This window comes from Ahaetulla prasina, chromosome 2 (genome assembly GCF_028640845.1).
Source record: "Ahaetulla prasina isolate Xishuangbanna chromosome 2, ASM2864084v1, whole genome shotgun sequence".
Classification (NCBI taxonomy): domain Eukaryota; kingdom Metazoa; phylum Chordata; class Lepidosauria; order Squamata; family Colubridae; genus Ahaetulla; species Ahaetulla prasina.
In genome coordinates this window covers 222264829-222281591 of record NC_080540.1, presented here as the reverse complement: position 1 = coordinate 222281591, position 16763 = coordinate 222264829, and the positions used below count along the sequence as shown (strand labels likewise).

The following is a 16763-nucleotide window of genomic DNA, read 5'->3' as shown; positions in this document are numbered from 1 at the left end:
TGTTGATTTTAATCTAGGGCCATCCTATCTCTTCCCCACCACCCCGCCACCCCAAAGAACAGATCTAGTAGTCAAAATGAAGGCATGCACTAATGGGCTTGCCACAGACTACCACATGTTGAATTATTGCAACTGGTATATACAGGCTAGGTGAATAATATTTTTAAAACCTATCAGGAATTGCAGAACAAAAAAGAGATAGGCAAATGATAAATGCTTCAACCCAGAGATCTGGTAAATGGACTTCAGATCAGGTCAAGTTTCCAATAACGCAGTTTAGGGGTAAACATTAAGAGTTTTTATTTGTCATCAAATAAAGATAAAAATGACAGATCTGCTTCATTTTAGGCATTTTCTATTTTAATTGTCCAACTTAAACTGTGTATTAAAAGGCAGGATACATGAACATACTGAGACCATTTCAACTTCAAGCAGAAGAAACAGAAAACTGAAGAGACTTACTGCATGCTCTCAGAAACCAGCAACTCAAGAACTTTTCCAAAGTATTACCAACCTATTACTCTTAAGAGGGAGAAAAAAGAAAACACAAGTGACCAGAAGGCTGTAGCATAGCTCATTTTATTGTTTAAACAGTTTTGCATAGGAAATATATCTGCTTCCAGTAATTGACTGCAGTATGAGCAGCTGCTAGCAGTATAGGCTGGATATAACAGTAAATCACATTAACTCAAGCTTACACCAGTTTAAAACTTGTGGCAGCTGAGCTTTGTAACCTAATGAAAAGTACTCCAAAGAACATGTCTGTCCTGCAAATAAGCAAGAGTTCTTCTCCCCAGAACCTCTTCTTACAAACCTTCTGGCCCCCCAAAAGAGCCTGGTGGCCAGAGGTCCCGATTTTGTAAAAGTGAAAACTGCAGAGTATATATGCATCCTATGGGTAAATTCATCATTACACCAAAATTCTGCATGCGTTTAAAAACAAAGCCAACCGAAGTACATCTAACATATTGGGGACCTCTGGCTCTGGGGAGAAGTGGAGAAGGGTAGACCGTGCCAGAAGTTTTAAAATGGATCAACCCTGGTGTGTAGCTAGCAAGCAATAACTGACTACTTGTCACCTACAGTTGCACTAAATGTATCTAAAGAAACACACAGCCCTACAAAAAATTGTTCTTAGAGAATTATCGTTGAGATTGGGGTGCTTCTTCCCAGTTCACTAAAGTCCTATATGATATAAGCACAAATTAACAGCTTGATGAAGACATAATCTAACGTAGCTCTTGAGAAGTCTAAGCCTGGGAAGGTGTCACCCCTCACATTCTACAATGTTGTAATTTTCTATTTTTAATTTTTTTTTTGAAGTAAATGTTATCTGAAACATATTTACAACTGAACTCAACAGAGACTGTGAAACTGAACAGGCACTGGTCATTTTTTTTTTTAATTTCTCTCACTTTTTTTTCTTTTTGGTAAACATTTTTTTTTTGCTGGTTTTTTTTTGTCTCTTTCTCTCTCTCATTTTGCATCAACTTCTCACAAGTCCATGCAACTTCAATGCCCTCTATGAAGAATGCATAATAAGCCATACTTCTTTTTTTATTTTTAAAAAAGTCCTTCTGCATATAGATACACATTTTGCCACATCAGTCCCTGTAGCACAGTTTTCAAAACCATTCTGTCAAAAATACAGTAATACAAAGACTGGATTCAGTGGCACTGGCTCTCGCTGCCGTCCGTTGCTTTTTGCTTGCTGCGTTTGTTTCGGGTCTTCCTGGAAAGATTTTGAGCACTAAACGCAACGGAGGCCTGAATGAGCGCGGGGGGGTGGCGAGTGCCACTGAAGCCCCTTTCACAAAGTCAACATACATTTTAATTGCAACACACAGATAATCCTAAGGAGTAATAACTAGTGAACCCTTTTATTATATATATAAAAAAAAACTACTTACAACCATTGAGGAAAAAAAATTGCAACAAAAATGTATAAATTGACCGTCTCCTGCTTTGTCCCCTTTGCTATTAATAAATGTGACCAATAGAGCTGTGGCATGGAAACAGTACAAGAGTTGTCATGGCAATAGGTTTGGCTGATGCAAGGGTCATTGTGCTGGGTCAAAGGGCAAACCCAGTGGTCCGTGTTATCCTCTGACTGTGGGGCTCCAACACACCCACAACGTTTTGAGGAGATAAGAAAAAACAGGGGAACTCTCAGAAAGTGCAAATATGAAGGAGGCAGGTTTCAGCTCCTTCCGCATGGAGTAGGACATTCAATTTTGAGCTTTCTCTGTTCAACATGATTTGCCTGCATTGTTTTTCGTTTAGCATCTCTTATAGAAACCCAATAAAAAAATAAAAGCCTAGGAAGCATGCAGCTGGCAAATGTTAACAAAAGACCTTGGCAGGAAATGTAAACTAGAATCAATGTCATGCTGGAGGCATTACTGCCAGCACGGGTGTAGAGATTTTTTTTTCTCTTTCTCAAGGGTGAATACTGTACATCAAATGTGGGATGCAGCCTTCACAATCTCACATAGTATACAAAATTTAGAATGACTTAGATACAGGACACGCACTGTTGACAAAGCTCAGTATATCCTTGTGCAATCTCATTCAGTAAGTCCTTAAGAAGCTCCTAATTGCAAATCCAAATTTTTGCTCCCTGAGGACACTGCTATATGAGACATTAAGTACTGTTATCATTTTTCTTTCACTGAAATTCTCTCCTGGATGCTCTGTGAACCTGCTCTTAAATACCATCATGTAACAATCACAACATTTTTGCTAAAGGCCATATATACTAATAAAAAAAGACAGTGGTGCTTCCAACATTCTGAAATGCTCCAAAACCCAACTTTCCAATACTAAATACAACAAAATAACCTTCATAAAATATAACTTTTCTCCATTTACAATTTCTTTTAAAAGGATCAGTAACCTATGCTTTTCAAGCATAGTGAAATATCTCGTAACATGGACAGATTTTTTTTGTTTGTTTGAATACATAAATTAAGAAACTGGAGAGTTTTAACCCAAGTCCAGTTTCCAGACAAGGAAGATTCTTGTTTACGTTAGAAGTGGAAATGACATACATTTCCGTTATAATTGCTAAAAATTAGCTTTACAAACGAGGGTGCTTTAAAAAAAATCTTAACAAAACTATACAGTGTACAAATTACTGTCTACACGCTAGGTGGGTTCATTAAGAAGATCCTCTGTTCTTCTCTTCATTGCAGCTTCACAGGTTCATTCACATATTATAAATGGAGCTGCCCACCTGAACACACAACTATATTGCTATATTTAATATTTTGCCATGTCTATGTACAGTCTCCTTCACTGCCTTTTTTTCCTTAGTCAAGCCTCAACTGTTCATGTCATTCTAGGGGAAAACACACTTCAGTGACAACTGCCAAGAGGCAAAGGCTACAAAGCAATTGAAAAAGGCAGAACAGTGCACATAGAACGGGGTGACTTGATTTTGTCAGAATATACTTCCTGATCAAGGAGGGGGTTTAGATTAGATTTAGAGTGTGTTAAACACTTCGTTCTGCACTGGAATTCTCAGCTCTGAGAGAAGTGTAGAAGATGTGGATATGATGGATCTTTCAATTAGAAAGAGAGGCAGAAAAACCCACAGAGAGCATTATCCTGAAAATTTTGTCAGAATTATGGCCCAAATGACCAAGTAATTCAATATCAAGAAAGTGGATCTAAAATAGCAAGGCATCCTTTTATAAATATTTTCCTTTGATTAAAAAAAAATACGCCCATTTGATTGATGTATTTGTTAGGTCAGGATAATTACGAAATTGAATTGCAATTGTTCTCTGTCAAATTCTGTTTGTCCGTTAGAAACTTTAAAAACGGAATTCAACTTGGTTTCAGTATTCCCAATGAAATAAATTATTTACGGATTAAGTGGCTGCTGCACTCCAGCCATTTTTAATGAAACTCTCTCTCATTAAGGGATAAACTGAAAGAACAGTGCATCATTTTGTGGCCCACCAACTCTCAGTGTTTGTACATTTCAGTTCTTCCTAACAGCCATATATTTAGTGAATTAATTCACTTACAAAGGGGCTCAGAAAAAGAGCCAACATATAGTTGGTTTCATTCTTACTTTAGCTATAAATACAAACCATACCAACAATCCTACAGGTTTACAACTGCCCTTAAGACTTTACACAAGCAACTTTCTCAAAAAGGCATTTATTAGTGCAGGTCAAATCTGAAAGGGAATCTGATTCTCTTTCGGCATTGATAATTTTCAGCACTATTTTAAAGAAGGCTGCAACTAGTAAAATACCAACTAATTCAGTGGCAATGCAGGAAGAATTTGAATGACATATTGCGCCTAGAACCAAAGGCCAAGGTCAAAACAGGAGATCAGGATTATTTTTATTATTTATTTTATGGCAATTGCTTATTTCTAGTTGAGAGAAGTGTTTTGAAATACTGCTTTTTTTGGGGGGGGGGGGAGTGAAAGTTCACATGAATTTAGACAGACTATTTCGAAGTAGTTCCTCTGGCTCTAATGGCAATATTTTGGGTTACTCTTCTTCAAAATAATTTTATTTTACTTTTTATATTGCTACATTTATTTGAAGGGAAATTGTACTCTCTTGTAATTTTCATCCATTTTGTTTAGCTGCTTGAAAAGGGCAGATTAGAAACTGTTTAAAACATTTCTTTATAAGGTTATAAAAGTGTATGAATTGTCTTAGTTTGCTGAAACTAAAGGCAAATAAAAATTGTGCTAGTAAACACACAGACTGAATATTAGCTTGGATTTTAGTTTGCATTTCAGTACAGACTCCAAGGACAAAATACCTACATCCATGCCAGTTATGAATACTAACATTAGATTTGTACTTACATTCATTTCTATCCTGGAGACAATATGGGATTATGTTGGCTGATTTTTCTTTTACTGCTGGTGCAAAATACAACTGATGGACATTCTCTCAGTTAGATTCCAGATAAATACACCATGTCTGCATAAAATGTTATTTTTTAAAAAATAGATTGTAAGGCTAATTCATTTTCATTTTTACCTAATATAAGCTTTACTAGTTATGTAGCTAGTCTTTTTAAGAACACAGAAATAAGACTGACTACTCTGGCATTATCAGTACTAGAAATATAGTGTGGAAATTAATAATTTCGTAGTGGTAGTTTTGTGCAAGAGGGTTGTGATCCCATAGAATCACCCTTTATGCAGAGAAGAAAACCTTTATAATTTAAGCCATCAGAGCTGATAGTTTTCTATATTACTAATTTTGGTATCTAACCAAAATTGTATGTGTGCACATTGTATGTGTGCATTTTTGTGCTTGGCGATTTATACTGAAATATAGGAGCACAGATCTATATGGGAGAAAGGTTACAGAACGGATCTGATCCAGCAAAACAATCCACTGACTGATTAGTCACTGACTGATCTAGTCCTTCATTCCTACCTGATCTCTGACAATAGAAATCAGTGATGCTGGGGAATGCCGAAAAGGAAATCAGAATCTCATTTCTTGTACAAGGACAAAGGAGGAGATATCATGGGATTCCCACTGGAAATGCCTCCATTCACAGAAAACAAATACTGAATCCAATTCAATACTTATTATACAATTAGCATCTTTAGAAGATGTTTTGTTCATAGCATGTACTGTTTTGGCAGTGTATGCTATGTGATTTTTAAATCTCAAACGAGGCTTTTATATGATGGATGTATAACTTGTAAAATTTTACAGGACTTTTGATCTCTGTGGGTCTTGAGTTTTTATTTTTTTTAAGTAGATATTTTTTTCTCAAATCAGGTCTGCCTCCAATAAAATCCATTATTGTTTATTTTTCATTATTACTATGCCTGTTTTCAAACCAGAAATGATTTCAGCTTGCACCCCAGGTGGAAAGTTTAAAAGAAAACACCTTTTTAGGTTTTTTTTTTTTAAATCACAGTAGGAAGAAGAGTCGCTTTGTAGCCTTCACCCAGCCAATGGTGTTCTGCTTCACAGCTACACTGTCAAGTGTTAAAAATCCTCCCTACCCACCCCAGAATATATAGATATATGTACGTAGTTTTTTTAAAAAAAATCCCCTGTCCATCTCTTAGTACACAAAAAGGACCTCATCACACTGCAAAAATAGCAGTACCCACTTTGGTCAATTAAAACAAACAAACAAACAAACAAACAAAAAAGCATACATTAATCTTTTGTCTTTTAAATCTGTGTACTTACCTATAGTAACCAATACAGCTAAAAGCACTACCTACATAGGCAAAACTTGGTATTGCATAAGTCGTATAAATTTGAATCCCCTCCCCCCAATATTAATTGGAAGATGAAAAAACATGAAAGATTAATAGAAAAAACACCAAAATACTGAAAATATTGCTGGTCGATTACAATTTTTAAGCGGCAACTATACACAGCCATGATATGCTTTATAAATGTGAGATAAAGTTATAACTGCTTAAAAAATCCATGATGTCACTTTTGTTGTTGTTGTTTTCCCATCTGGAGTACAAAATATTTTGTCATAAAAATGGTACAGATTTAAAATGATAATAAATGCAGCAAAACAAGTGTAGTGATGTCACTTTTTTAGATTTCAAGGCAAGGCACGTTATGTGGACATTATAACTTCGTGCAAATTAGGATTACTGGATAGAGTAGTTTTTAATTATTCTTTTATAGAGACGTAGAGGCAAAATGTATCCGCCCATGCACAATATTGTGTATATGAGAAATCTATCAAACAAGGCTAATTTCTGAGAGCACCATGCAAGTTTTCAGCACCCTGTCATTAGGCTTTTTAAAGAGTGCATTTTTAAAAAATATATTTCAGTTCCCTTTCCCACAACCCAACAACCTATCATTCCCATCTGTAAACCAGAAGCTTTGCCCCTGTGACATGGATTTACCTCTCTCAGTCTCTGTGATGAAGGTTCTAGAGAACCTTTTCCATTATTTATGGGTTCTTGATCCAACCAGTAACTTTAAATAAATAAGATACCTCAAAGGAGGCAGAAGCTAAATCAACGTTAAGTGCTGTGTTTCAATTAATTTCCTTTTCTCAAGTAAATGATTTGTCTTGATTTAGTTAATGCCTTTTAATGACCCCTCCCTTTCAAAAGTGAGGGGAAAAATACATTTGTTCGAAATACTTTTGAAACTTATCTTGTCTTTTAATCCCCTCGATTTAGAGTCCAAGGGCTAAAGGACTTATAACAATTATCCCCTTTAGATACAGGTTTTAAATTGCACTTGCCTCTAATGTTTTCATTAGCATGGGGGAATTATTTTAGTGTCTTTCTCAGGTTTTTTAAACTGTCATTTGAGAAGATAACACTTTCATTTATCCAAAGTAAGGCATTGATTTTATAGAATGCCTGCTTATTTAAATGACTTCCTGAAAAATTTAAACTGGATAACACACTAAGAAAAGACTGGGTCAAGGACCTAAGTTAAATAAATTGGGGTTGACAACTAAAAGCTGAATTTTTTTCTTTTTCTTTGAAAAATCTTTTAGAAACCAGACTACTGAGGAAAAAAATGGCTTCTGGCCTTCCTTCTCCTTCAGTTCTGTGGATGCCTCCTAGCCTTTGTTTTGAGAGCTAACTAGGAATAGTGATCCCATGCGTATTGCGTAAACAACAAGAATACTAAACCAATAAACTAGCTTATCATGCAAATATTAAGGCATCTAGAAAGTCAGTTAAAATATATTGTCAGAGACAGAACATCTATTTCCCAGTGGATTTCATAGAACAAAGGCTACTCAGGAGGAGCATCTTTCCACGCATCAGTGAAATATCATCGATCCTCTCCCCCAATCCCGCTTTTTGTTGTTGCTGTTGTTTTGCCATTACAGTTTCAATCTTAAGGGAATTAATGATTGTAAGTGCTGCAATTGCTGGTTTATGTTTCTTCTTTCTTCAGTTTCTTCTTTGCTTTTTGTCCCATCTTCCTTTCTTTTATAGTATTTGTTCAGTTTCAATCTCCCTCAGTTGCTTGTTTCTGCTTGAAGAAAAGGCTCTCCAATTATGTTCAAACCATAATTTTGGACATTTGTGGGCAGAATTGATGTCCTGTTTGATACTTGAAAGGGGACCAAGCTAGCCCAGGTACCAGGACTGTTAAAGGAAAAGAAAAAAGAAAGCAGAAAAGCATTTAAAATGTTGAAGTAGCAACACCTTTTAATGAACATCTGAAAGCCATCTGACTGAACAATAATTCTAACAGCACATTTTAACATTTTAATTTTAACTTCAAAGTGCAAATAGAATATTACACTGATTGCTCTATCAATTTAATCCTAAAACTAGCTGTGGCAAATGAGTAAGTGCTTAGTATAGGCTGCTTTCTGCCATTTAACACAGCCCTTGATGCTTGCAGAGTAGAATATTCTTCCTATCAGCACAAGCTTCTCTTAATAACAGAATTCACATTTAATATGTGGATATAGAGAAACAATGCTTTTTATTATTTTTTTCCTTTATGTGGGGAGACTATTCAATGAAAATGAATTATAGTCAGCAATAGGATTCTTGTTGGAACATAACTTGACAACTTTAACATTTGCCTTAGTATTTCAAACTGCCCACCATATTGTAATTGTGTTAAAAAGGACCACACCAAGTATTTATCAGTGCTATTTATGAATCTTTGGAGAATGGTACAACTCTCATAAGTTATTGTAATGCAAATCCACAAGATTTTTACAAGCCTCTGACTAGCTGTCTACTGATTAGTTTAAAAAATATACCACACTGGCTTTTGTATTATAACTAGATTTACACACTTATACAGGAAATAAAAACTACTTTAAAATATTTCTGGTCTAGAAGTCTTACAGAAACCAGACAACACCATTCAGTCCTATTTTCAGAATTAATGTTCAGTTAAGAAGACCATACAGACCAAATTAACAGAGCATGCTCTGATTTTTTTTCAGGTTAAATAAATCTTTTGATTTTTTTTTACTACTACTATAACAACAACTTTTTAACAATTTTGTGAAAACATGTAATAAGATGTTATATTAAGTAACTGAAAGAATGTTATCTGTAAAGTTAATAAGGAAAATTATTGACATACTATTGTTTAACTTACAGTCACTGAAAAGAATAGTGATAAATGATGCTAGCCAAAGTCATATCTGAGCCAATGCCTGAGACTTATTTTCTATATGTCAGTCTTCAGTACAATATATATCTTAAGAACAGATGCAGCACACATAGATGCCTAAATCAAAAATAGACCTTTTATAAAACTTAAAGGTTATAATCAAGATATATTATAACTGCTATTATTTTGTATTCTTAATTCTAATAGATCTTGAAATTTGTCCGTCATCTTTACCTTTTTAATTTAGTGACATATAGTTTACCTATTTGCCCATTACGTTAATGCCTAATAGCATTAGGCAAAGCAAAAGAAAAGAGAAACAAGAATAAAGCAAAATAAATTGAGGGTAGAACAGAAATGTATTTAGTTTATATGAACAATATTCACTATTATTTTCCATAACTTTCTATCCTTGCAATCCATCTTTGCTTACATCACATTCATATACTGATTTATACACTGCCTATTATTCTTTTAACTTCTGTTCTATGTCTGAGGACATCATAAAATTCAACCAATTATAACTTAAAATAGTTTTCCCCTTCCTCTCTGTCCATTAATTCTTCTTTCATCTTGTTAAGGAATTTTGTGAATACTTGTCTCTTTACTCAGTCTTTAGCAAAGGAGAGTGAGATCCTAGCTTCATTCAATCTGGTCTGTCACACTTGCCATCTTTTTTTCTTTACAGCTTATGCTTTATTGATTTTATAGCAAATACTCTGATTGTTATAAGACACTAAGAGTTGTTGAGAGTCAAGTGGTGTACATGTTTTAAAGCAACAATAATAAGCCAATCACCAATGAAGCACTACCCTGACATAGTTGTAGGTTTGTTTGGTCTGAAAAAGATGAGAAATGTGACAGAGGTTTGACCACACTGGACAGGTCTCATTGGACAAATCAGATGAAGACAGTGTATCCCATAAATAATATGGTATGATGTAACTTATAGAAACCTACAGAAGATTCGTCATCGCCTGGATCAACACAGGCTATATACTAGATTTTGGAGGTCCTGTACATCTCATGACAAGTGGACTACAGGATTCAGGGCACTGCTTGAGCAATTAGAGCCAGCAGCTCCTGCACTACTAGAAGAAAACCTGCATTATTTGTTCAAAACATACAAAGACTTGATAAAGCAAGTCCAATGAGAAAAGGGGATCTGAAAAAAATGCACCCATTCTGGAAAGAGTAACATTCAGAATCAGAAGTAACAGAACAGAGGATGGCAGATTTATGTACTGTAGATCTGTCAGCAGCAGAGAAAGCCAGCGTCGTTATTGAGCCATTCTCATTCCCATAGAGATCCTCTAGTCTATTTTCTCCTCAGAAAGAATGAAATCCTCTATCTGAAAAAAGCGGAACTGAAACAAATCTGAGCATATGGAATACACAAAAATGACAGAATAAAGTTGCCTGCTTTGAAGCTTGTGACCAAAAACCCTAATAGCACAAGTATTAAAAGATGTCAATACTGAAATATTGAATATAAGCACCAGCTCATTGCAAGAAATACACCTACTGATGTACACAGCACAGTTCGAGTTAAAGCTGAAGGCCTTGGATGTAAAATCAACAACCAAATAACCCATTCTTAATTTGGAAGATCAGATTGTTAAATAAGATCAGCAAGCTAAGATCAGATGCAATCATATTAGAACAGAGGAAAGAAAAGAACAAGAAGAACAAGAAGATCAAAGAATACCTGTTCATAAAATATCACCTGGAGAGAAGGAACACCAAAGAAGCACTGATACTAAGCTTAAATTGCACACTACAGATACAATTTCAGTCGAATCAGAAATGTTTGTACCAATCTATCAATGGAGAGCCTGCAATGAAACAGCCAACACTGGATAAAAAAAACAACAATATACTTCTGGACACAGCTATCTGACAATCAAATAAGAATGCAGTTTGGATAAAAGAGATAGAAAAGGTGGGGGGGAATAACATTGAAATGAAACAACTTGTAGTAACTTCAGAATTGGTGGAGAAAAGGAAAATCAAGAATTGGTTAGCACCAGGTGAAGATGAACTACATAGTTTTGGGTTGAAACAATTGAGTGATCTGCATCCATTCACTGCCAAGCAGTTTAACAACATACTGCAAGGTGCTGAAATTAAAGATTGGTAAACCTACCTGATAATGAAAGATCTAACCAAAGGGGCAGCCCCAGGTAACTGCAGGCCAATTCCTGCTAATCAACAACTTTCAAACTGCTAACTGATGTGGAGTGGATACAGCCCAAAAGCATCTAGTTGAAATAGTTGGGTCAATATAGTTGGGTCAATATAAAAGGGGTTAAAAACGATATTGCCATAGGTCTATACTATAGGCCACCCAACCAAACAGAGGAAGTAGATGAACTTTTTGCTAGTCAGCTAACTAAGGTATGTAGGAAGCACATCACAGTAGTAATGGGGGATTTTAACTACCCTGACATCAACTGGGAAACAAACTCTGCACCAAGTGGAAGATCCAACAGGTTCCTAACAAACCTAGCAGACAACTTTGTTTCCCAAAAAATAGAGAAGGCAACAAGGGGATCAGCCATATTGGACTTAATTCTCACTAACAGAGATGAAATGATAGAAGGTGTTGAAGCTACAGGAACCTTGGGGGCAAGTGACCACGCAATATTGGAATTCAACATTAAGCAAATACAAGTAGTAGAACAAAGTCAAACTAGAGTCTTGGACTTTAAGAGCTAATTTCAATAAACTTAGAGAGCTTGAGAAGGATTCAATGGATGAGAATCCTCAGGGGGAAAACAACTCAAGAAGCTTGGGAAATTTTGAAAAGTGAGATTATAAAAGCACAGTCTAACACAATACCAATGAAGAAGAAAAATAGTAGATCTCAAAAGAAACCAGCATGGATGCATAAAGAACTATCTGACAAATTGAAAGACAAAAAGGACAAATATAAAAAGTGGAAAGAGGGCAAATAACTAAGGCAGAATATCAGCAAATAGGCCGAGCCTGTAAAGATGAAGTGAGGAAAGCTAAGGCTCACAATGAACAAAGGCTAGCGACAAAAGTAAAAATAACAAAAAGCTTCTTCCAACATGTTAAAAACAAGACAAAAGTCAAGGAAACAATTGGCCCATTGCTGGGAGAAAGTGGCAAGAAGATGACAAGCAACAGGGAGAAAGCAGATCTACTTAACTCATATTTTGCATCTGTCTTTACACAAAAGGAAAAAACAATCCAACCTATCAAAAACAGCACTACAAAAAACAGATTAGAAACACAAGTTAAAATAGGGAAGAAAATGGTAAGTGAACACCTGTCTACCCTAGACGAGTTCAAATCACCAGGACGGATGGATTACACCCCAAGGTTCTGAAGGAACTGGCAGACGAGATCTCAGAACCACTGAACTATATCTTTCAAAGATCCTGGAGCACAGGGGAGCTGCCAGAGGACTGGAAAAGAGCTGATGTAGTTCCCATCTTCAAAAAAGGAAAAAAAACAGATCCAGGAAACTACAGACCTATCAGTCTGACCTCAATACCGGGGAAGATTCTGGAAAAGATAATCAAGCAACGAATCACGAACACCTAGAAGCAAACAAAGTAATAACCAAAAGCCAACATGGGTTTGTCAAAAACAGATCATGCCAGACTAATCTTATCGCATTCTTTGACAAAATGACAAAATTAGTAGACCAGAGGAATGCTGTCGATATAATTTACTTGGACTTCAGTAAAGCATTTGATAAAGTAGACCATAACCTACTACTAGATAAAGTAGAAAAATGTGGGTTAGACAGCACCACCACCAGATGGATTCGTAACTGGCTGACCAACCGCACTCAACGTGTAGTCCTCAACGGAACTACATCCACATGGAGGGAAGTATGCAGTGGAGTACCCCAAGGCTCTGTTTTAGGCCCAGTACTCTTCAACATCTTCATCAATGACTTGGACGAGGGGATAGATGGGGAACTCATCAAATTTGCAGATGACACCAAGCTGGCAGGAATAGCCAACACTCCAGAAGATAGGCTCAAGTTACAGAAAGATCTTGACAGACTTGAACATTGGGCGCTATCTAACAAAATGAAATTCAACAGTGAAAAAGTAAGGTTCTACATTTAGGCCAAAAAAACAAAATGCACCAGTACTGTATATGTGGTACCTTGCTCAATAGTAGTACCTGTGAGAGGGATCTTGGAGTCCTAGTGGATAACCATTTAGATATGAGCCAGCAGTGTGCAGCAGCTGTTAAAAAAGCCAACACAGTTCTGGGCTGCGTAAACAGAGGGATAGAATCAAGATCACGTGAAGTGTTAGTACCACTTTATAATGCCTTGGTAAGGCCACACTTGGAATATTGCATCCAGTTTTGGTCGCCATGATGTAAAAAAGATGTTGAGACTCTAGAAAGAGTGCGGAGAAGAGCAACAAAGATGATTAGGGACTGGAGGCTAAAGCATATGAAGAACGGTTGCAGGAACTGGGTATGTCTAGTTTAATAAAAAGAAGGACTAGGGAGACATGATAGCTGTGTTCCAATATCTCAGGGGCTGCCACAAAGAAGAGGGAGTCGGGCTGTTCACCAAAGCACCTGAGGGTAGAACAAGAAGCAATGGGTGGAAACTGATCAAAGAAAGAAGCAACTTAGAACTAAGGAGAAATTTCCTGACAGTTAGAACAATTAATAAGTGGAACGACTTGCCTTCAGAAGTTGTGAATGCTCCAACACTGGAAATTTTTAAGAAAATGTTGGATAACCATCTGACTGAGATGGTGTAGGGTTTCCTGCCTGGGCAGGGGGTTGGACTAGAAGGCCTCCAAGGTCCCTTCCAACTCTGATGTTATGTTATGTTATGTTACGTTATGTTATGAAATACAAGCTTTCTATCTGAGCAGAAAGGAAACCATTCAAATAGGATCAGCTTCTACTTGTCAAGATGATTTAAAAAAAGTGTTACAAGAAGGAAAACCAACTTGAACATAGCTTGGATTAATTATGTTCAACTCCCTGCCACATGACTGGATAATCAAATTACTATAAATAACTGAAGTCAGTAGAAACAGCTGAATCTTTGTACAAAGATCAGTGGTACAATAGAAAACACTGGTTTCTATTTTGTTGGTCAATGGTGATAGACTTCTACGGATTAATATCAAGAAAGAAATCTTCATGGAGACTCTCAATACTACCGTTTCTCACAGTAGTGATTATTCTGTCAATGATACTGAACAATTTAAGACATGACTATTAAACATAAAAAAACATATGCCAGGTTATCTTTTACATGGATGATCTGAAAGTATATGGAAAAACACCACCTGAAATGGAATAGCTGTCCATTTATAGCCAAGATAGTGCAAAGGAATTTGGACTAGAAAAATGTACCATCTTTACCACCAACAGAGGAAAATGGTGAAAACTGAAGGAATCAAGCTGTCCTAAGGAAATAACATCACAAACATGAATGAAGAAGATCAATACAAATACCTAAGCATCCTTCAGGCTGACGACATCAAGTGCACTGAAATCAAGTTGAAGATTAGAAGTGAATACAATAAGAAAGTGAAGAAGAATTTAAATCCAAACTCAGTGGAAGAAATATCATCAATTCAATGGATAATATACCAGTTGTGAGGTACACGGCTGGAATTTTGAACTGTATTCAAGCTGAAATAGAAGCCCTGAATATGAAGACCAGGAGACAATGAATCATGCCTTTCATCACCTGTGATGTTGACAGACTCAACATCTGTCAATTTACCAAGAAGCATATATGGGCATGGAATGTTGAAAGTACAACAGATAGTTGAAGAAGAAAAATATGTCCACATATTGGAAGAATATGTGAAGGATAGTGAAGAAGATGTATTAAAGCTAGTATACCATGTGGACTTACTAAATTGGGGAGAGACCAAAGTGGCCTATAAGAAAGATCAAATATAGACTAAAAAAGAGACATTGCAACACAAAGTATTATATGGCCAGTACATTAAAAAAAAAATAGATAAAGTAGATAATAAGACTTGGCAATGGCTAAGAACAGGAAACCAAAGAACAGAGACATAGGGATTAATTCTTGTTGCACAAGACCAAGCCTTAAGAACGTATATAAAGCCAGAATTGAGAAGACAGCAACAACTGGCAAATGCTGCTTATGCAAAGAAGCTGAAGAAACAGTGGACCCTTAGTTAGCCACTGTAAAGAAATCGCATATACTGATAGAAAATAAAGGTAAAACAAAGTAGTAACAATGGTGCGTTGGAATATCTGCAAGAAACATCACTGTCCTATAAGTGTCTGGGATTTTAGAATTCAAGCAGGCAAGCATTTGTAACACAACACACCAGATTTAACAATTGGTGCTAAGAAAGACACAAAAAATCTGGAAAGCGGACATTGCAATACCTGGAGACAGCAGAATAGAAGAGAAAGAACTGGGGAAAAAATCCCAAAATAGAAAAAGCTGGAATCAGAAGTAGAACAACTACAGCAAAAGAAAGCAAAGATACTACCAATAGTAATAGTGCCTTGGGTGCAACCCCAAAACTTCTAGAGCACTACTTGAATGCCACCAACATTGACAAAATCACTATTAGTCTACTGAAAAAGGCAACAGCTTCATTTGGAACAGCTTAGCTCTGGCAACAACATCTTTAATATTAGGAAACAATATCTGCCTGTCCCAGGTCCTTGGGAAAAATTTGATAGATACACAAAAATGCCATGTCCAGTCTAAATATCTAGCTAACTATGCAACCAATAACAATAACAATATTTTATTTTACAATTCAATCCTTTCTTCTATAAGACAGAACCATCTAAGCATACCTTTTATTACTAATCCTCTTCTGTATATACATTCCTTCTTCATTCACTTACCCTTGACCTTACCTTTTGTTGTTTTACCAAACATGTTTCTAAATTACTCTATACCTTAGCTATGAAAGCCAGCTGTGTGACTGTGCGACTAGTTACTCTTTCTCAGCCAAACCCACCTCACGGGGCTGGTTTTGTGGGGAAAACAGGAGAAGGAAGGTATGTTGGATAAGTTGAACTATTTGTAAAAATAATAAAGGTGGGATACAAACAAACAAACTACTAAATAGAGTAGACAGAAACATGCTCCTATATGCAACAATTTTTGCTTCTTTCAATAGTCATTCATACAAATGAACGCTTTCTACCAACTTAATTGGGCTTCTTAATTTTCTCCATCTTTTTGTCCAACTTTAGTCAATATTCTACCAAAATATACTAATTCATTGGGTTGCTCTAGATTTTGCCTTTTAAGTATAACTTTCATTCATTCACTCCATTTTCATTACCAAACACAACTACTTTGAATCATTTGTTTTCAGATCTGTGCTTTTCATCATACAGTATAATATAACATTTGTTGCAAATAATTTTCATTCATCAATAAGAGGCATTCCGTTCTCAAAACACTTCTACTGCCAGAACCAGTTAATTTTTTTACACATTTATTCACACTTGTATTAAACAATCAAGAGAATACTACACATACTTCTCTTATTTCCTGCACAATACTGAACCATTTGCCGAGTATTTAATCTCTTTTCATACATTCTTCTATCATATATTATTTTCAGTCTACGTACAAAAAACTTTCTCACAGATATAAATTGTCAATGAAGCAATAAAGAAAAAACTCTGGTCTGCCACCTT

The 16763-nt window shown here is 36.0% G+C and overlaps 1 protein-coding gene across 12 annotated transcripts in view; it reads right to left on the bottom strand.

The window, feature by feature from the left end:
- Positions 1 to 563: 563 nt before the first annotated feature.
- Positions 564 to 16763, bottom strand: part of NFIB (nuclear factor I B) — a 269310-nt gene continuing 253110 nt past the window's right edge. For 10 of the 12 annotated variants that reach the window (XM_058168186.1, XM_058168177.1, XM_058168178.1 and 7 more), the window contains one exon: positions 564 to 8095. In XM_058168186.1, the coding sequence (XP_058024169.1) occupies positions 7966 to 8095 (130 nt within the window). In that variant the 3' untranslated portion in view covers positions 564 to 7965. The remainder of the gene's footprint in view (positions 8096 to 16763) is intronic. The other 2 variants (XM_058168187.1, XR_009153317.1) reach the window with 2 other exon arrangements.